General features: G+C 46.3%; 1 protein-coding gene across 1 annotated transcript in view; it reads right to left on the bottom strand.

The window, feature by feature from the left end:
* Positions 1 to 6424: 6424 nt before the first annotated feature.
* The window catches only part of tshz3b (teashirt zinc finger homeobox 3b), a 35722-nt gene continuing 20385 nt past the window's right edge, over positions 6425 to 21761 (bottom strand). The window contains exon 3 of the mRNA XM_090238427.1: positions 6425 to 11255. Within this exon, the coding sequence (XP_090094553.1) occupies positions 7873 to 11255 (3383 nt within the window). The 3' untranslated portion in view covers positions 6425 to 7872. The remainder of the gene's footprint in view (positions 11256 to 21761) is intronic.

The raw sequence follows: 21761 nt of genomic DNA, 5'->3' as shown, positions 1-21761 counted from the left end.
TCTGCATCTGTCCTCGTGCTCCTAGACCTTAGTGCTGCTTTTGATACCATCGATCACCACATTCTTTTGGAGAGATTGGAAACCCAAATTGGTCTACACGGACAAGTTCTGGCCTGGTTTAGATCTTATCTGTCGGAAAGATATCAGTTTGTCTCTGTGAATGGTCTGTCCTCTGACAAATCAACTGTAAATTTCGGTGTTCCTCAAGGTTCCGTTTTAGGACCACTATTGTTTTCACTATATATTTTACCTCTTGGGGATGTTATTCGAAAACATAATGTTAACTTTCACTGCTATGCGGATGACACACAGCTGTACATTTCAATTAAACATGGTGAAGCCCCAAAATTGCCCTTGCTAGAAGAATGTGTTTCAGACATAAGGAAGTGGATGGCTGCAAACTTTCTACTTTTAAACTCGGACAAAACAGAGATGCTTGTTCTAGGTCCCAAGAAACAAAGAGATCTTCTGTTGAATCTGACAATTAATCTTAATGGTTGTACAGTCGTCTCAAATAAAACTGTGAAGGACCTCGGCGTTACTCTGGACCCTGATCTCTCTTTTGAATAACATATCAAGACCATTTCAAGGACAGCTTTTTTCCATCTACGTAACATTGCAAAAATCAGGAACTTTCTGTCCAAAAATGATGTAGAAAAATTAATCCATGCTTTTGTCACTTCCAGGTTAGACTACTGCAATGCTCTACTTTCCGGCTACCCGGATAAAGCACTAAATAAACTTCAGTTAGTGCTAAATACGGCTGCTAGAATCCTGACTAGAACCAAAAAATTTGATCATATTACTCCAGTGCTAGCCTCTCTACACTGGCTTCCTGTCAAAGCAAGGGCTGATTTCACTGGTTTTACTGCTAACCTACAAAGCATTACATGGGCTTGCTCCTATCTATCTCTCTGATTTGGTCCTGCCGTACATACCTACACGTACGCTACGGTCACAAGACGCAGGCCTCCTAAAGGTCCCTAGAATTTTTAAGCAAACAGCTGGAGGCAGGGCTTTCTCCTATAGAGCTCCATTTTTATGGAACGGTCTGCCTACCCATGTCAGAGACGCAAACTCGGTCTCAACCTTTAAGTCAATACTGAAGACTCATCTCTTCAGTGGGTCATATGATTGAGTGTAGTCTGGCCCAGGAGTGGGAGGGTGAACGGAAAGGCTCTGGAGCAACGAACCACCCTTGCTGTCTCTGCCTGGCCGGTTCCCCTCTTTCCACTGGGATTCTCTGCCTCTAACCCTATTACAGGGGCTGAGTCACTGGCTTTACTGGGGCTCTCTCATGCCGTCCCTGGAGGGGGTGCGTCACCTGAGTGGGTTGAGTCACTGATGTGGTCATCCTGTCTGGGTTGGCGCCCCCCCCCCCTTAAGTTGTGCCGTGGCGGAGGTCTTTGTGGGCTATACTCAGCCTTGTCTCAGGATGGTATGTTGGTGGTTGAAGATATCCCTCTAGTGGTGTGGGGGCTGTGCTTTGGCAAAGTGGGTGGGGTTATATCCTTCCTGTTTGGCCCTGTCCGGGGGTGTCCTCGGAGTGGGCCACAGTGTCTCCTGACCCCTCCTGTCTCAGCCTCCAGTATTTATGCTGCAGTAGTTTATGTGTCGGGGGGCTAGGGTCAGTTTGTTATATCTGGAGTACTTCTCCTGTCCTATTCGGTGTCCTGTGTGAATCTAAGTGTGCGTTCTCTAATTCTCTCCTTCTCTCTTTCTCTCTCTCGGAGGACCTGAGCCCTAGGACCATGCCCCAGGACTACCTGACATGATGACTCCTTGCTGTCCCCAGTCCACCTGGCTGTGCTGCTGCTCCAGTTTCAACTGTTCTGCCTTATTATTATTCAACCATGCTGATCATTTATGAACATTTGAACATCTTGGCCATGTTCTGTTATAATCTCCACCCGGCACAGCCAGAAGAGGACTGGCCATCCCACATATGCTCTCTCTAATTCTCTCTTTCTTTCTCTCTCTCGGAGGACCTGAGCCCTGGGACCATGCCCCGGGAGTGCCTGACATGATGGCTCCTTGCTGTCCCCAGTCCACCTGACTGTGCTGCTGCTCCAGTTTCAACTATTCTGCCTTATTATTATTCGACCATGCTGGTCATTTATGAACATTTGAACATCTTGACCATGTTTTGTTATAATCTCCACCCGGCACAGCCAGAAGAGGACTGGCCACCCCACATAGCCTGGTTCCTCTCTAGGTTTCTTCCTAGGTTTTGGCCTTTCTAGGGAGTTTTTCCTAGCCACCGTGCTTCTTCACCTGCATTGCTTGCTGTTTGGGGTTTTAGGCTGGGTTTCTGTACAGCACTTTGAGATATCAGCTGATGTACGAAGGGCTATATAAAATAAATTTGATTGATTGATTGTTGGTGGGTTATTTTATGACAATTTATGCACATTCACATAATTATAGTTGATAAAAAGTTTTTAAGAATTTGAAGTTAGGATAGTCTGAACTTTTTAAAGTTGGTCTTATAGCTTAACTGGCCAAGGAACAGGGCCATTTTGAATGCTGTAGCTACCTCTGTATTCCTATGGTTTAGGGTTTTAAAAAATTGATCTATGGTATCAAAAAGCTTTTGACAAGCAACCTAAGTACGGTCAGTCTGAACATCTCAACGTTGGTTTGGAATTGATAAGAGTTCAAGTGTAATGGCTTTTTCATTGTACTTGAAATGCATTGGAGATGATACAATAATGTGTCGTAGTTAAAAAAGTGTAAAAGCTATCAACATTTTTTTTTTTTCAAGCAATCTAAGGTGCGAGAGTCTACACATTTGGAAGATTGTTTCATGTGGATAGCTTCAATCGGTTAAAGGTCAGAAAGAGTGGAAGAAAATAATAATAATAAGACTAGAAGAAATCTAAAGCTGTGATTTGCCTTCAGCAAGCACACCTAATGAGTGGTAGAGAGAGGTAGCTAACATACATGTACGTGGAAAAGCTAGCCACCCCTCGACACTTACTTAGCTAGCTAGCTAACGGATGCTAACCAGCTGAGCAAGCTCACTAGCTTGCTAACTGAGTCAAATGAATGCAATAGGTACATTACTGAAATAAGCCTGGCAAGCGAACTTAGTGCATTTCCATCAAACACCATTAGGGAGCAGTTCTCTGCACCATGCAAACAACTCAACCAGAGCTGTTCCTTCCGGTTCCAGTGGCCATCATAAACCCTTCCACTTCCACCAGGCAGATGGGTAAGTAAAGAGCATGACCAGTGTCATGAGGACAGTACCGTGGCTATGATATGACAGCAGTAGAAATGCCTAATTTCAGTGTGTCCCTGGGGGCCACCATTTCATCATGTTTCAAAGACACACTGGAATGATGTTGTTACCAAGGCAAATCCAAACGGATTAATAGATAGCCTCCGCAAATACTGAACATTTTCAGCCATGAAACTATTCCTGTTCTGTGAAGACAGTATGCCAAACAATACTATAATTTGCCACTTTGTCTGATTGTTTGCTTGTATGCGTGTGTATTCACTGCGGGTGCTTGTAACTGTAGGCCTAAGTGCATGCCATTCTATGTAGGTCTATATGTGGCATGTAGGCCTATTCAGTCCTGATGGCCATTTCTGTCTTATCTAGGGTGATGATCCGTGGTGTAAGATGGCTGCAAATCCACACACACAGAGCATGTGTGTTTCTGTGTGTGTGTGTGTGTGTGTGTGTGTGTGAGATTCTTTTTTTGTGATGGTGTGAACAGTGTATGTGGCGTTTAGAGGAAATTACCCCCACACTACTTGGCCAGAGCAGATAGTTCCCTAAGCTGTATGGCATATTGATTTCTTGTTGTGAGGAGTGCTGTTCAAGCCCCATTTAAGATTTCCATCCAGCATGTAGCCCTGAGCACACCACAGCCCCGTAAATTAAGGAAATTGCACATTCATCACACACGTTATTTTAAGATACTTTGGTAACGTGACGGCCGGAAGATCTACGGTGGTGCATTACAAGCCCCCGCTCCACTCTTCCTCCTTTCCTCCGTCTTCCCCACTCCCTCTCTCCCTCCCTCTCTCTGCAGGCTGGGGTAACGGTCAGGTCAGCGGGACACGCCCGTGATTTAGACGCATGCCAGTATTTTTCACATTAGTATTTTTTTTTTTGCGTTCGAGAATTTACAGGCCCCCCCTTAAATTAGCATGTCTAATGGGACTGCTTCCAAGGTGAAGGTGTTGTTGGAGAAGTGAATTATTAGGCATGTAAATAACAGAAGTTAAAGAAGTCCCTTCGAGCTCAAAGGCCTCTCCAGACATTGTACAACATGGGGTCAACAGTGGAGAGAATAAATCCAGGCCTATTGTGTGTGTGCGTGTGTGAGCGTGCGATTCCACGAGCCTGCTGGGCAACATATTTCACGGCACGTGAATGTGTACTTTTGTGTGCAACCTGAACACCTGTGTTTGCATTTGCTTATCATTTGAAATCCCTATAGCCTAACAGCAGGATGTGACACACGTCTTAATCAGAACGATTTCCCCTCGTCAACGTCTAAGGAATTACTTCTGAGAATGGGGCTTCACTACATGGAATGCTTTTGTAGTGCAGTTTCAGGAACACTCAATTGAACAAATGAAATGAGGGCAGCAGTATTCAGAACCTCGAAAGCCCTAAAAGCATCCTCAGAAGAACAGTGAATTGCTAGCTGGGAAGGAGAATCACATCGTATTTGTAGACGTGCGCATTTGCCTGTTGTAAGGGCTTTGTCTGTGTTATGCAGTGTGGATCCATTGTGCAGTGTGGATCCACTGAGGGCGTATTACATTACACCTGATAAAGCTATCTGAATCTGCAGTACACCTCGCTACATTAAGGAGTCTGAGCAGCTTAAAGTTGCACATCGGCTGTGCTGTGCTGTACGCTCCTCCCAGGAGGATGTCGACGTTTGCATTGTGTTGGGTACAATGGCGCAGTAATGTGCAAGCAAAAAGGTACATATCCAAAACATAAGTAATATGCTAGTCTCCATAGCGTATTTGAGCCAGTGCATTCCTTTCATTTCACATGGATATTTCCTTTTCATATTTGGCATAGCACTCACACCATGTAAAAAAAAGTCAGTTTATCCAAAATCCTGCACACATGACCATTTGTTGTTTCGATATTCATTTTAAACGGAGTACATCCACACATCTATATGTAGAGATGAAGCCTGTCGTCTGAGGGATTGTAGGGAATACATAGTGAATAAGTGCGAGTGTGTGTGTGTGTGTGCAGCTTCTGGCTACACATTGTCTCCTGCACGCCTGTTTTGAACCTTAATAAGCCCAGCCTACTCTGCGCTCCCTGGATGTGAGAGGGGAGAGAAAATACTTTTCTTACACTTCAATTTCACGCGTATTTTCTTTGCGACTAATGAGAGCCTTAAATACGGCGCCAGACGTCAGGCACGGCTGTGAAGGCTGACATTTTCACATACAGCGGCACCTTGTCACCACGGATGAAGTCCCTCTACCTGGCTCCTGAAGGGTGTGTGTGTGTGTGTGTGTGTGTGTGTGTGTGTGTGTGTGTGTGTGTGGATGTTGGTCTATAACTGTGTGTAGGAGTTTATCTGTGAGGTGGTTTTGGTGACAGGCCCTGACGCAAAACATATTCAGCAGCTCAAAGAAGGGAACAGACCAGAAGGACAAAAGAGTAACAGTTCAGAAACAATTCTGCATCCCTCCTTCTCCACCTCCTCTATTGTGTGTGAATGTTCTGATTCATGGAGATGCAATGGGCCTAGTGTCTGTAACCAGCGAACTAACTGTGCCGATAGACTGCGTTTAATTGTCGTTGCTTATAGAATAGGACTCCAAAGCCATGAGCTCATCATTGCTGCATTGTTGTCACCCTCCATGAGGCCTAAACAACGGTCTCCCCTCTTTTTCGTTGTTGTTGATCTACTGTACACACAAAATGGAAGTCTGGGTTAATTACAGAGCGGGGAATAAAATGGTGACGATGAGACAGCTAGTGCCAGGGTTTATGCAATTATCCTCCACATCCAGTCAACGAGGTGGAGGGGGAAGGGCATATCACAACAGCTAGGAGTTACCTGTTGTTCAGTATTCAGTATGTGGTTTCTATTTCCCTTTTCCTACGTAGACCAACACATTCGAATGGAGAGGAATGTATGACTGACACACACACACTTGATGGTTATACTGGTGCCACCACTATAGTGTTTGGGTGGTGTCTGTCTCTGAGGCCCCTGATTTGGCCCATAGGCTATTCCCGCTCCAGGCAGAGCTTTGTGGAAACACACAGGATGATGGTGTGACAGCATTCATCTTCTGCAGGGCCCTGCCACTCACTGTTTACTCACTGTAAACTCACCACCCGCCAGAAACAATTTCATTTTTAATGTGCTCATTAGAAAACTCACAGAACCTACATAATCGTGAGCCACGACACACAGTGTTATTGCAAAAAACTGTTTCCTTTAATGCTGCAGTAGAAAAAAAAGGTTATATGAAGTCATATAATGGGTGCTTCATTGTCAACAACAACAACAAAAAAACACGGCACAGAATGCATAACAGTGTCTGTGCTGTTTACATGCCAATATTTTACACCTAAGATTTCTGTACACTGGCAGCTGTCAGTTACTTTAGCAAATTAACTGCCAAAAATGTAGCAGAACTGTCAATCAGAGGTGAGGTAACCATGGTTACCTTTCATATCCCAAAAAGATAAAGCTGCAGTGCGGAATTGTGGGAGAGTAATTAGACAGAAAATACCAATCCAAAGGCATTCTACGATATGAAACGACAACCAAGAGTGCTTATAAATAAGAGGTTACATGTGGAATTCTTCATTACTTCTTACAGTAACATCTTTTGTACAACCTTTATATTTTTACGTTCAAATACCGGCACATGTACTGTCTTGTACTAGAGGTTTAACCCTTTGAGCACGAGGTGGAAATAAAAGAGTTCTGGGTAATTTTGTTCCTCTTATTTTCATATCATTTGATTAAATAACATATTTATAAAACTATTGTGCAAAACAATTTCATTAATGTCTTCATATATTGTGCACCAGTAGATAGTCATACTCCTCTTAAATTAAAAATATAAAAATGATGCATAATTTAGACAGGAATTAGTATATATGTTTTTATATACATTTTTACATAGACCTGAATTCATAGAGGCCCCTGATTAAACAAAGTAAACGACTTCAGATTGAGATTTTGCATCGCGTACAATGCATCTTTAGAGATTGGCTGTTGGACAGGGACATGTAGTGCTTTCACTGTGCAGCTTACAAACGACACAATAGCTTGGTCAATTCCAATCTCAAATGTTTTGCTTTGATAAGGGTTTTGGATCATTCGGGTAGAAGTGCTTGGCCGTACTCAGAGGGTTAAATTTCAGATGCTGACTGACACCAGCACATAAAGGTCACATTAACAAAAAGAGAGCGAAAGAGAGAGAGAGAAAAAAAAGAAAAGTGCACCAGATTTAGTTACCAAATGTTTAACTAAACTGTTTAATTTATGCATGCAGCTTATCGCATCTCAATGATGCCAAAATATAAAGAAATCAAATCCAATTTACACAACTTTCAAATACATACCACTTCATTTTAAAATATTGTTTAACCTTCATATGTTTCATCAGTGACAACAGCAAAAAGGAGAGCATAAACAAACAAAAGCTTCTTGGGCCAGAGTGAGTCGACCTTAAAGATAATCAGAAACCATGTGCCGAAACTAAACAGTAGTTCTATGGCATCTTTGTGCAGTTTCATCACTTAATAGTTTCTAGTCCTTTTTTCAAAAGAAATGTCTGTGAAAGGCTAAAGATAGACCAAGAGAGAACGGGAGAGAGAGAGAGAGAGTGCAGCATGTCCACAGCTTAGTGCTACTGTTTCTCAAGCTCACAGACATACATAAGGTGGTCCTCTGGGGATTTCCCATGGGTCTTGCTCAGGTGGAGCTTGACTGCGTGCTTGCTTGCAAAAGTCCGGTTGCAGAGCTTGCACTGATACGAGGTGCTGCTGCCGTCCTCGTCAGGGGAGGGAGACGGGGAGTGGGCGTGGGAGTGAGAGTTGGAGTGGTTGGAGAGCAGTTTTTCGGACAGGCTTTTGGTGTGACGTGAGATCTGGCTGACAAGCTGCTCTCCAGACAGTTTGGCCAGGTCTCGGAGTCTGAAGCCCAGGTGAGACTCCAAGTGGCTGACGTAGGTGGAGGGGGAACGGATCTGAGAAGCACAGTCGCTGCAGAAGAACACTGGGTGGCCTGAGTCCAGGTTCTTTAAGAACTTCGTCCCTCCGGTTCTCCTCAGCTGGTACTTGACGTTGGCCAGCCAGTGGCTGATGGTCGTCATGGAGAGGCCTGTGAAACGGGAGATGTGCATCCTCTCCTGGGGGCTCAGGTCTGACATCACGTACTTCCCATCGCCAGTCTGCCGGAGGCTGGCAGCGAACTGGGCCTGTAGGATGTGCAGGTGCTGGGGGTTCCAGTTGGACTGCCGGCCCTTGCGTTTCTGGGCTGGAGAGATCTCCTCTAGCTCCTCTTGAGTGGAACCCTCGATGTCAGACCTTTCCGACAGGCTGGTGGGCGTGGAGGACTTAGAGGCTTGACTCTCTGTCAGGTTTCTCAGCATGTCTGATATGTCAGACAGGGCATTCTCACGCAGCGGGGAGTTGGACATGAATGAAGCCACAGCAGATGAGGCCTTGGCCATGGTGGCTGTGGAGGAGGGGGAGACAGAGGATGGTGTTGATGTGGATGACGACAGGGCAGCTGAACCCAGGGAGCTACTCTTTTCATTCTTGCCTTTGGTCAGGTCTATTGGCTGGTCGTTGTTGACGTGGTAGAAGTAGCGGTCTAAGTGCTCGTTGTTTTTTTTGGTCGGAGCTGGGGTGGAAGCGGCGACCGCGGCCTTCTCTGCCAGGCTGTTGCTCATCTTGAAGAGCATGCTCATGGGGTCCAGGGACGGCAGAGCAGGCTTGGCTGCCTTACCCAGGTGAACGTTCATCACGGACTGAAGCGCACTTAGAGGGTTGACGAAGGGCTGCTCTGGCGGGTGGTCTGTAATAATGGCTGTGCTGCCACACAAGGCAGAGATGGGGGATTTGACAGCCGACTCCATTCCATTCTCCAGCGACTCCTTCATATTGGTGTCACCGTTACAGTCTTTGTGGCTGCCTCCTCCGATGCTCTCTGGGGTTTTAGACCCTCTCCTCTCTTTAGGGGACTCCCCTCTGGCTGACTCCCCGGCCTCGCTGCTGCAGGGGGAGGGTGTGGTTCGTCTCAGTGGGGACGCCCTTACATTCGGCTCCCGCATCTTCTCCTCCACCTTGGCTACTTTCTCAGTCACCTTCTTCACCAGCTCCTCCATGGCGTGGAAGTTGTTTTTGGGGAGAGGAGAGGTCTGACGGCTGGGCGGGGAGATCAGAGGTTGGTTTTTGGCGTTTTGGGACAGGATCTCTCCTCCGGGGAACATGTACTTCAGAGCTGAGCTCTTCCCTGAGTTGGCCAGTGAAAGCTTCATGATGTTTGGGAGCTGGTATGCAGCATGGATGCTGGGGTAGCCTCCCCAGCTGGGAGCACCGTTCTGTGCTTTGTTGATGGCTGATGTCACTGTGTTCTCCAAGGACTTGAGGATGTCAAACCCTCCCTTGGGGCTCTCCTCTAGATCCTCCTCTGTTAAGTAAGAGTATTTGGAGGAGATATCAAATTTCTCCTCTGTCTCGTCATCTCCGGTCTTCTTGTCTTTGCTGCTGTTAGTGGTTTCCTGCATACATTCCTCTTCCTTCTCCTCCTTCTTAATCTCCACAGCCATGGCAGGGGAAACACTAGAGGGAGGAGGTATGGGTGGAGGAGGCGGGGAGAATGCTGTGGCTGCCAGTGGTACAGACTGGAATTTCTCCTCACCGGCAGAGATGGTGGGGACGGGCGGTGGGGGAGACTCCATGATGGGCTTGCCTTTCTTAATGGCAGAGTTTGTGACCTTGATGAAGTGACCGGTCACCATCATATGTGCTGTAAGCTCCTGAAGTGTATCGTGGGAGCTGCCACATTCCATGCATTTCAGGATCTGGGACTTCCTGGACTCGAACTGCCATGCATAGCTGGCTCCATTCTGGTGGCCGTAACGGTTATTTGGGGTGATGTAGGGGTTGGATGCCTTCTGTAGGGGGTCATTATGGTCATTTAGGGAGGTTTTGGGGGTGCCCCCGTTGGAGTCTGGAGAGCTGGGGAGGTCGAGCTCGATGGGGGCTCTCTTCCGGGCGGAGGAGAAGATCTTGGCTGCCACAGGAGTCACTGGCTCCTTCAGAGGCACTTTCTGGTAGTGTTTTGTCTTAATCATGTGGACACTGAGGTCCTGCAGAGACTCAAAGGAATGTCCACAGTACATACACTTCAGGACCTTCTGAGCATCTTCTTTCCCTTCCATCTCCAGGAGGGATCGCTTGCGTGGCTTGGACCAGCGCTTGGTGCCGTCGCTGTCCGTCTCGTGGTTGTCATCGCGGTAGTGGCCTGTCTCATTCATGTGTACAGTCAGCCCCACCAGCGTGTCATAGGCAGCGCTGCAGTCCTTGCAGCGGAACTTACTAGCACCTGTGAAGATGGAGCCATAGAGCTTTGTGCTCTGACGGTAGAGCTGCACGGTGCTGAATAGGTTGTTTTGCTCCGCTGCTGGGTGGATGAGCCGGTTCTGGTTCTGAGAGACCTGCTGGAGGGTCTTGGCCACAGCGGACTGGTGCCAGTCGTAACCATTGCCATTGCTGCCACAACTGCTGCTACTGCTACTGCTGCTGCTGCTGTGGCTACGTGGAGGTTTCTCCACCGCTGGCGGCTGGGTGAGGTTGAAGTTCAGAGACGACCAGTAAGAGTTGGTCAGGAAGCTGGTGTAGATGGCCTTCATCTGCTCCAGGCTGTCTGGCCCGGTGGTGGCGCCATCCTCCATGGCTGTAGCTGTGGTGGTGGCCATCATGACAGAGGAAGATGGCGACAAGGACGTTAGGGGCACCTTCACGACCTCCTCCTCGTTTTTGAGAGAGGCACTCTCAAAGTCTGACATGCGGTCACTGGACTCACTCAGGTGAGACTCATTGTCCAACTCATGGCCGGAGAAGTCGGCCACGGGGGAGTCATGGAAACCAGGCCGGTCATTGAAAAGGAAGTCCTTGTCTTGGCACATGTACTTGACCGCAGGCTCCTCCTCCCCGGCAGAGTCCTCCCCCTCCAGGTCCTCATCGAGCAGGGCAGCCTCCTTCTCATCCTCAGGGGCATACGCTGAGGGAACAGAGAGAGAAACAGAGAGAGGATTGTTATTACCACAAGACCACCATGTCTAATGATGAAGATCTCCAATTTGACATTCTTGCGATGCCTTGCAAATCAGACAGCTGATAGAAATACAAAGCCCTAGAATGTTCTTCCCATCTCAGAAAAACAAAGCGATCACAGACGAGACTACTTCATATCATAAACTGTTGCTGTAATTCCATTTCAACTTCCCCACTGCATTTACATTGTTTTCCAAATGGAATAAAGTTCCACCCTCCCTCCCTCCCACCCCCTTTGTTCTTTACTGCAGAGAAGGAGAAAGACAGAGAGAGAAGAGGGAGAGGAAATGCCTCTTCAAACACAACTTGCCACCTTATTCTTCTCAAGGGGCAACAGCTTGAAATTAAAACTAAATTTGAAATTAATGAAGCACATTCTGGAGGTGGCATTCGTTTCTGAAGTAATAAATTACTTGTATCAACCTCCGAGACAGCAGTTCCTGTCTGTCAATTAATATGTCTTACGCTTCTTCTTCAGCCTCTAATGCATTTCTTAACAGACACGCTCACCATTTAAATTAAGCATGCATTTTCACTCATTACACAGCACAGGCTCGCCTATTCGTAAATAAAAATGAATGTATGTACGTTTCCAATGACAAATCTCTCCGAACAAAACACATTTACTTCAATTACAAAAGATGAGAAAGTTTAGTTATTATTTACAGTTTAGCCTGGAGAGTATGCTTTCAATTTATATTCAAATCCCTCCTGTTTAAAACAATCAAATGTGGATTGCAGTGAGATGGAAACACACAAATAAAAAAGCACTTTCTATCATTGTGCAGACACATACGCACATCTATTATTTTGTGATGGAGGCTGCCAGGAAACAGTGGGCTGGAAGACAAGCAGAGATGATAGACAGGACATTGGGCTACTTCTGTACATTCCTGACCGTTCCTGATTCCTAGCAGTTCATCATACATTGTCCAGGTATGTAAACTAAGGACAAGAATGACACTGACTATGGTGTGTCGCTGCAAACTTCTATCATCATCAACAACTCCTAAAGGTCACTTGAATATATCTCAACAGTCAGAACATTATCTATAAGAAACCTATATATCCGCTTTAATACGGGACACTATAGTGCTATAGCAAAAAAAAATAGCAGTCACTTATATATATATATATATACAGTATTCATATGTCTATTTGATTATTATTATTATTTTTTTTATAAATGACTATCCAACGTTGCAAAGACAACCTATATCTTATACTGTCCTTCCTATATTCATTCTGATAAAAAGTCAAATTAGAAAAGTTAAAAGAACGGAAAGCATTTGCTAAAACTTTGTGGGAAAGCCACAGCCTCTTCTAAAGGTACAGTTATATCTGTTGACATTGGGTAGCTATCTTCAGAACCGGGTAGCTATCTCCAGAACCGGGTAGCTATCTCCAGAACCGGGTAGCTATCTCCAGAACCTGCCAGCCATGTCACACAACACGCTCCAGCAGTGTTACCGCTGACTTCCATCTCGAAGCGGTACTGAAGGTCTGAGCACACTGCATCAGCCCAGACACGGGGAAGAATCTCTGTCATCGCCAGGGGGCTCATTCTGTTGCCTTTGGCAGTGTGGTGCCGCGGGATAAACAGATGCACTGAAACACGCAGCAGCTCCCAGGCGTTGTGCTGCAGTAAAAACACTGTGCCTCCAGGCAGTCTGCAGCCTTTCAACTGAACAAGCGGGCTGCTTAATGTTCAATCTCACACATCAGCATGCAGCAAGTTGGAATCGGTTACCTTGTGTGTACTAGTGTCTAGGATGTATACTTAACATTATGCATTGTCTAACAACTCCTGGATAAGAAGGAAACGTATTCTTACCGACAATTATTTTGGAAGCATGTCGACTTAACGTGTTATAACGTTTCTGAAGAATGTATATACATAAATCTTAGGGATTACACGATTATTGTATCCGGAGTAGACAATATACACTTTTACATTTAGATGCATCATCCTCTATAACGGACATCTGCCATTTTGTGAACAGACGCGACATTTGGAATACGGAGCAGCAAAAGATGGGATATCTTAACATGTAATCCAATACCACACACAACTCAACAACCCTCAGCAACCCTGATCATGCAACGCAATGCACGCACGCCCGCACGCACGCACACAGCCATCTGTTCTGAATCCGCCAAAACGACAGCTGTTTAAGAGAACAATGCTTTTGCTCAGGAAGCAGTCAGAACAGCACTCACATCGAGGCCAGACACCCATGTGAAATCTCCTTCCTCAAAATACAACCCAGACATAAAGCTGTTAAATGTAATTAAAACACACACGGAGAAAGGAAGGCATGGGGGAGGGTCATTTTAACACCTACGCCAATAAATCTGCAGTGAAACCTTTGCTACCGCACTAAATATAAATGTATAGTTCACTGAGAATATCATTACAACACTGATTTGAATGTAATTAAAATGTGCAACTGAAAATACAGCGAGAAGCAAAAAGAATATGCCTCTCTCTGTGCCAATGCCAAGTCATTTTTCTACTGAACCTCCTGCCTCCCTCTCAAGTGTGAACAAACCAGCCGAAACACTAACCTTGACCTGAACTTGACAGAAAAAAAACAATATTTTGTGTGTGTGTGTGTGTGTGTGTGTGTGTGTGTGTGTGTGTGTGTGTGTGTGTGTGTGTGTGTGTGTGTGTGTGCCTGAGAAGACAATGAAAGAGATACTGAACGAGAAAGGGAGGCGATTCTGTGAACGATCCCTTTATTTTGTATTTGTCTACGTGTGTCTCGCATTAAAGTGAAATGGAGACGGAATGTAACGCAACACACACCGCGTACAACTACTACTTAAACCTCAGCTTTTAGCCTAAGGCATAGAGAGTAGAGGGAGTGCGAGAAAGACAGGAATAGACATGGAGGTAGGAGGGAAGACAGGCAAAGAGGAAGGAGGGAGGTCTTGGAAAGCCCTCAAACCTGGGGCCACACAGGGAGCATCTCACAGGCCTCTGGACCGGCGCCAGGCCACAGGGCCCCTAAAGTGGCCGTGGATGTGTGTTCCAATATTGAGCTTTCAGCCCTGGTGCAGGCAGAGCCAAACGCTCTGCCACGCAGGTGCTCTTTTAATTAGAGAACGGGATAGGTGGAAAAGAAGGGAGAGCGAGTGAAAATAACCTCTGAATTAATTGGCAGCAGAGAGGACGAGAGTTTGATCTCATTTGCAGTGGGATATTAAAAGAGAAGACCCATTGAGAATGGCTTTTTGAAATGGGGGGAGAGATGTGTGCTTTTGGGATTGGGACCCCGGAATGCAGAACGATGAGTTTACTTATCAAAATAACACATTTATCTGTATCAAAGGATTCCATATCCAAACAATCCAGCTCTGAGCCCCCAATGTATTTCCATTATATGTCATGTCCATCTGACATCGTGTCAGGTGAAATGTCAATTAATGAACCGTATATCATTTGGGGATATTTAAGGGGAAATTATCAATTAAATAACTCCTTTTGTTGTTGACTGTTTGCAGTCTTCTAATTCTTCCCTACCATTTGATACATTCAGTCAGTAGCTGTTATAACTGAGTATCAAATTATTCTGAAAAAGTTATTTCCATAAAAGGTCAATTCTGGTTGACATGATTGTATACAAGTCAATACAAACACTAAGGGTTCGTTTTAGTCAAGAATTATGCTGTTAGGACTACAGTTCATCATCATTACATAATCACTTCACAGGCAAATCATCCACACAGGCACTCTATTTCAGCATGTTTACAGAACTGTTTAGGAGTGAAACTGTGGAATGTATGACACACACACTGTGTGTGTGTGTGTGTGTGTCTAGTGTGTGTGTGTGTCTGGGGGTGGGGGGGGGAGTCTGTAGTCACATGCCTTCATCAGTTTCACAGTTTTGATTTGAGGGATGGTGTCAGACAGACCACGGGACACATTTTATCAGACGAGAGTGACTTGATTAGTCGTCTCTCTCCGGGGGCTGTGCCATGGGAGCATTCTTTTTTTTTCAAAGAAAAAAAAAAGCAAGAATGAAATCATCACGGTAGCCAATCAAATATCCCCCGAGTTAACGTACTTTGCCTGGTCAGAACGGAGAAGAGGAGCAAAAAACCTGCAGGACCATGAATACCTTTCTGTGTCGAGGGGAAGGTGGAAAGGGAAAGAAGTGCTAGTTGGTTGCTAATGAAAGATGCTAAATATAGCACCCAACCCCACCTTCATAATGGGAGGTAGTTAGCTCCAATACAGCAGTAGGCCTATCTGCTAAATGATATCATTAGAAGGATATAATTTAGCTTACGGCAGTGTCAGCCTTAAACTGACACTGCCAGTGTGGTCGTGGAGGATATGAGATAGCACCAGACCCCTGTCTCTGTCTCTCCCCTCTCCTCCCCTCAGATCCCCTCTGATGAGATCCTATACCTCCCCTTCTCCTCTCGCTCGCCACTCGCCGCTGCCATGACCTGCGTTAATGAAGTTAATTGAATCTGAGATCAATAATGCTTAATTATTGCGATTTGACATGCACAGACAAATTGGTTGGGCGGCTGTGTGTGTTCTCATCTAGTGTGTATTCTAGTGTGTGTGTCTGTGTGTGTGTGTGTGTGTGTGTGTGTGTGTGTGTGTGTGTGTGTGCGTGTGTGTGCGTGCGCGTGCGTGTGTTTGTGTGTGTGTGTGTGTGTGTGTGTGGCAGGGAGGTGGGTAAGGGGCCATTTCTGGCCGGAGCGAGCGATTGAAGCGAGGGAGAATGGAGGCGAGGGATCGCCGAGGCGTGCCATCGATCGTAGAGAGACGCCCCATCGACCCAGACGCCTGACGAATGGAGCCAACTCTCCAAGGCTACAAGTAAACGCTGCCTCCGAAAGGAAAGGCTACTTTAACCAGCCTCCCTACCCCGTCCAGCCATCTCTGTACAGCCCAAGACCACCAGGACCTATTGAGATGGATTAAAATAGCAATGTTGCAGAGAGAGAGAACTGTATATAGACATAATATGACATTTGAAATGTCTTCATTCTTTTGGAACTTCTGTGAGTGTAACGTGGACTGTTCATTTTGTAGTGTCAATTTCACTTTCTTTGGCAATGTAAACATATGTGTTTCATGCCAATAAAGCTCCTTAAATTGGGAGGGAGAGAGAGAGAGAGAGAGAGACAGATAGATAGATAGATAGATAGATAGATAGATAGATAGATAGATAGATAGATAGATAGATAGATAGATAGATAGATAGATAGATAAATAAATAGATAGATAGATAGATAGATAGATAGATAGATAGACAGATAGCGTGAGAGACAGAGAGAGAGAGAGACAGATAGATAGATAGATAGATAGAGAGACGAGAGAGAATGCAAAGGAATCGGTGACATGAGGACACATATCAAAAGCACCGGAAAAGGACCAAAGGTATTATGTCGAGTATTTGCATATGCATTGTGCCCGCGGGCCGGCCAGTGCTTGGCTGTGTGATGATGAGGCGAGGGGAGCGTATATCTGAGTGGTGGTGGATTAGGGGAGATGGAACAGGTTAGGGAACGGGGTGTCGGCGGGAGCGGAGGCGGAGGGAGCACGGTGGAACTGTAAGATTATGCATGAACACCGGTGCGAGAGCGGCTAATCGGCTGCTCATGCCACTCAGCTGGAGAGTGGCTGACAGCGTATTTACACACCGTGCCTCGCCGTGCCGCCGGCTCCAGGTGCCTTCCTACATGCCTGGCCCCCTGCCGTCGCCATCCCTTCGCCAGGGTGCTTCCCCGGCCCGTCTCCACGCCTTGACACCAACTACTGACGCGTTCTCAACAAAACAAATAGGACCCCCCCCCCGAACCCTTCCTATCTATGCGCTGTAGAAATAAAATAAGGCTTATCTATCTAGAAACGAATGAAACCTTAAAGTTCAGGTTGTTTTCTTAAACAGTAACGTTTTATGTACAAATGACCTGTACCCCCGCACTTTGACCCGGTACCGGTACCCCCTGTATATAGCCTCTTTATTGTTATTTTATTGTGTTTCCATCATTGAATTTCTTACTTCAGTTTATTTAATCATTATTTGATTAACTCTTTGTCTTGAACTGCATTGTTGGTTAATAGGATTGTAAGTAAGCATTTTGCGGTAAGGTCTACTACACCCGTTGTATTCGGCGCATGTCACAAGCACCATTGTATTTGATTTGATTTGCTCCGTGTTCACAGACAAGTGGCGGAGCGTGGTGCCCGAGGCGCTCAGCGATAAACGCAGTGTTAGTCGAGGCGTTCCCCGCGAACAAATAAAAAAACAGCGCTACTGACAAATCCCCTTGCTATATTTGATTTGTACTTATTCTGGATGACCCGAAACACGGCGAGAATCCTGTCTTTCTTTACACACCACTAAAACCACAGGAGTAGTTCCGTAGCGAATCCCAGACTGTCAGACACACTGAGAAGTGGCACGGAGAGCCGGGTTTCTCAGAATTACACACAGGCTCAAAATGACCCCATTCAGACAGGTCCACACCACACAGCTCTGAACGGACTTCCCTCTGAGAGACAATCTCACCGTGTCTACAGAAGTCTACATAAGGCAGAGACAAGGTCAACATTTCCCCAGTTGGCCTGAATGACTGAGAGAGACCTGGTTTCTGTTGTATGAAATGCTGGCAAACTGTAGAGGAGACACGAATCATGAGAACAAGTGTTTTTCTCTGCAGATGTCCATCCCGTCACATCCATCCCATCACACGACTTACCTAGTTAAATAAAGGTTAAATAGAAACTAAAATAAATGAAAAAATAAAATAGGCCTGTTGGGGAGACAGTTAGTTGGGTAGTAGATCACAGAAATACAACAAATATGACCGTTTCTTTCTGTCTCACACACACTCCCTCAGCTGCAACTAGAATAGACTTGTTTCAAAAGGCTTAGCCAGTATCTGACAGAGACCGTGTCTGGCACACCCATAGCACAGGCATAGTGGTTCACAGAGAATGTGATTATACTATATTAAACATCAATACTAAAAAGGACCTCTTCATATCCATACAAACTGCCTGTGTATATTAGTCTATCTAGCCAGGGGGTTATGATAATTGACTCCCTAAACATCCATTACTATGCCGCTCTCTGATGCGCCCTACATGAGACGGCGGCCAATGGAATCACCCCCTGACATTTAGATGTGGGCTGGGGGGGTGGGGTTATGAGCTGTGCGCCCGCATCACTTCCAGCACTGTCTCAAACGGCCCACTAACAGACAGCATACACACTATTATCAAGCAGAGACGATGATCTCAAGCAAATTGTCCGCCAGCTTCCCTTTGTTATTCAGATGTGCATCACTTGGAGCAGTCACACTCCTAAAGCACAGGGCAACCAGAGGTCACAGTCATCTGTTCCCAAGGGGAGGGAGTGGAGGGAGTGGAGGGAGGGAGGGATGGGGGACTGCTGGTCCAACCAGGGCTGAGCAGGATAAATAATTACCACCATCTCTCATCTATATCTCATTGAGTCCCTCTGGTATCTCCTTGAGTCCCTCTGGTATCGCCTGGAGTCCCTCTGGTATCACCTGGAGTCCCTCTGGTATCTCCTTGAGTCCCTCTGGTATCGCCTGGAGTCCCTCTGGTATCGCCTGGAGCCCCTCTGGTATCTCCTTGAGCCCCTCTGGTATCTCCTTGAGTCCCTCTGGTATCTCCTTGAGTCCCTCTGGTATCTCCTTGAGCCCCTCTGGTATCTCCTTGAGCCCCTCTGGTATCTCCTTGAGCCCCTCTGGTATCGCCTGGAGTCCCTCCCTGCTCTATCCTTCCCTGTACTGCCCTGCCTTCCCCTCTCTGCTCGAGTCCAACTCAGAACAGAATCACAGGACTGTGTCAGTCTCCCATTAGAGAGGGCTGATGGGTAATGGGAGAGAACAGATCTGGCTTGCTGCGATCCCTCGGGCCTTGCTGTACTTTCTCTGAAGACACACACACACACCCACGCACACTGATATTAATACACACACAAATACACACTCAAACGGCAAGTATGAGACAGATAAAACAAACAGAAAATACATGGCTTAAAAGAGGAGAACACTGAATACAACCCCTGATATCCCTTTGTCTCATTGAAACACACACACACAGAAGGACACACAAAGACTCGAACAAAAATGTTAGAGGGGAAATAATAGCTATTTCCAAACCATAATACCCCGTGTTAAGAGCGGTCGGCTCTGTGATTTAGGTGGTCTGTGGAGATGTCAGTCTGCAGTCCCTGGGAAAGGGAGGAGAGAGCAGTCCTAATGGGGAAGTGGCAGCCAACTCGGCGCTAGCTCCCAGCTCCCATCCCTGCTCTAGATTTGGTTTGTCACTGGATATCCATTACCTGCCAGTCTCCTCTGATCTCTTTGGACAGCCCTGATCAAAAGATGTCATTTGACCTACTCGGCTCGGCTCGGCCCCGGGGAAGTTAGCGCCGGGCCACGGGGAGGCGCGGGACGACCTGCCCGTAAATAAAACGACAGCATCACTTTAACGTCCCGTCATGTACGGGAGGGCGATTATGATAATGCCAAATCTGTCAGAACACAAACGGACAGAAAGGGAAATCGCCGGCTCTGCCACTAATGTGGAGGATACAGCCCTCTCCTCTCTCTCTCTTTATACTCTCCCTCTCACACACACTCACACTCTTGTCTCTTTCGTTATTGGGTTTGTGTAAAGGTGGAGAGGGAGGGAGAGAGAGAGAGAGAGAGAGAGAGAGAGAGAGAGAGAGAGAGAGAGGAAGAGAGAGCTCCAGCATCTGAGAAGCTGTGGTTGTTTGAGGCTGTGTCAAGTCTAATCTGCTTGTGTGCTCTGGGCCCCACTGCATCCTAATGCAGACATTTGTTTATTCTGATTTAGTCGCAGGATGACGCTCCAGAAAGGATAGCGTGCACCTGATTGCTTTTGATATTGCCCGGGCTAAATTTACAAGCAGAGCAGCGTTCAGGGTTGAGCTGCGGGCTGGACTGGAGCCGTGACTGACAAACGCGCATGTCAGCATGGGCACACACACACACACACACACACACACACACACACACACACACACACACACAAGTATACATACACACATATACTCACAAACACCACACTCATACACACTAACAAAAACAGGCATACACACCACCAGCCGCAATGGGAAACTTTAGCTGGGCCGTTGAGCAATAAAAGGTCTGAAATTCGTAGGGTTTTAGAGGAAAGAAAGACGGCTGGCAATAAAGCTAGAAAACAGCAGCGCTCCGAGGCAATTTAGACTGCAAAACACAAACCATTAAGTTTGTGCATTATCTTTTAATTTAATCTTGAATGATTTATAATCCATCACGCAAGGCTTCAACCACATCCAATTATTCTCTGTGGCTTGATTGACAACAAAGGTGATTTATGAAGCTAATAAAAAGTGATGTGCTCTCAGCTCCCTGTGAAAATAACCAACCGAACTGAGACTTTAAAGAGACACTGGGCCCCCTTCTTTCTGTTGTTGTTGTTGAGCCTGCCCACTTCCTGAGTGCAGATGAGATCAATAGCCCAGGTCTTTGGGGTATAGAGGGTGTTATGTTGGGGAGGGTGGGGGAGCGGGTGTGGCGGGGACATACCCCAACAATCACTTAACGATCTCCCCACTTAAAAGAGAAATCACTCCGCGCATCCCACTCTGGTGTGCCAGAAACGTTAGAAATCAAAATGTCACCCATTCTGACGGGAAGGGCTCTGTATGCAAGGCCGAGTGGTTATATTATGCTTTAATTCCTCCAGCCGTGGTGTATGTGTCATCTTATTCCGGGCTTTATCGGCTAATGTTCCGCTCAATCACTTGATATTAATGAAAAGCAGAGAGCGGAGGCTGGAGGGGGGGCAGAGGTTCACATGTACTGTATATCAATGCCATTCCACCGATGTCATTAAGAAATATTCAACTGTTTACAGCGGTAAGCCATGTAGGCCTACTTAATGAGGCTTTAACCCAGAGTTACAAATAGGCCTTGGCTCCTATTTCTATAAAAATCCCTATTCCAGCTCACTCAACATTCACTAAATCTGCATTCATATGAAATGCTGTTCAGAACAACCACCCGAGCATGGATAACACGCTATAAACGCTGCAGAATTCCAGACAATTGTTTGTTTGCTAAACAAAAATAAATAAACAGTGGTTTAAACGTGTGTGTGTGTGTGTGATTGTGAGCACACCGCCCCTCCTTCCCTTGTGTCCTTTATCCTAGCGGTGGTGAGGCTATATAGGGTGAGGCTATGCCAGGTTAGGTGAGGGGAGGAGGGGTTTGGCCCAGAGGGCTGACTACTGTCCTAGTAAAGCAGCAGAGAAGCCTCCAACGCGCAGCCAGGGAGGCAGAGAGGAGGGGAGGGCTGGGGGACTGAAGGGGAGGGTGGGCTGTGCAGGGCCGTGCTGTGCTGTGCGCTACGTGCTGAAATGAAACACAATAGGATGTA

This window comes from Oncorhynchus mykiss, chromosome 6, assembly GCF_057628025.1.
Source record: "Oncorhynchus mykiss isolate SJ-2025 chromosome 6, ASM5762802v1, whole genome shotgun sequence".
Taxonomy (NCBI): domain Eukaryota; kingdom Metazoa; phylum Chordata; class Actinopteri; order Salmoniformes; family Salmonidae; genus Oncorhynchus; species Oncorhynchus mykiss.
This window is presented reverse-complemented; position numbering and strand designations above follow the sequence as displayed.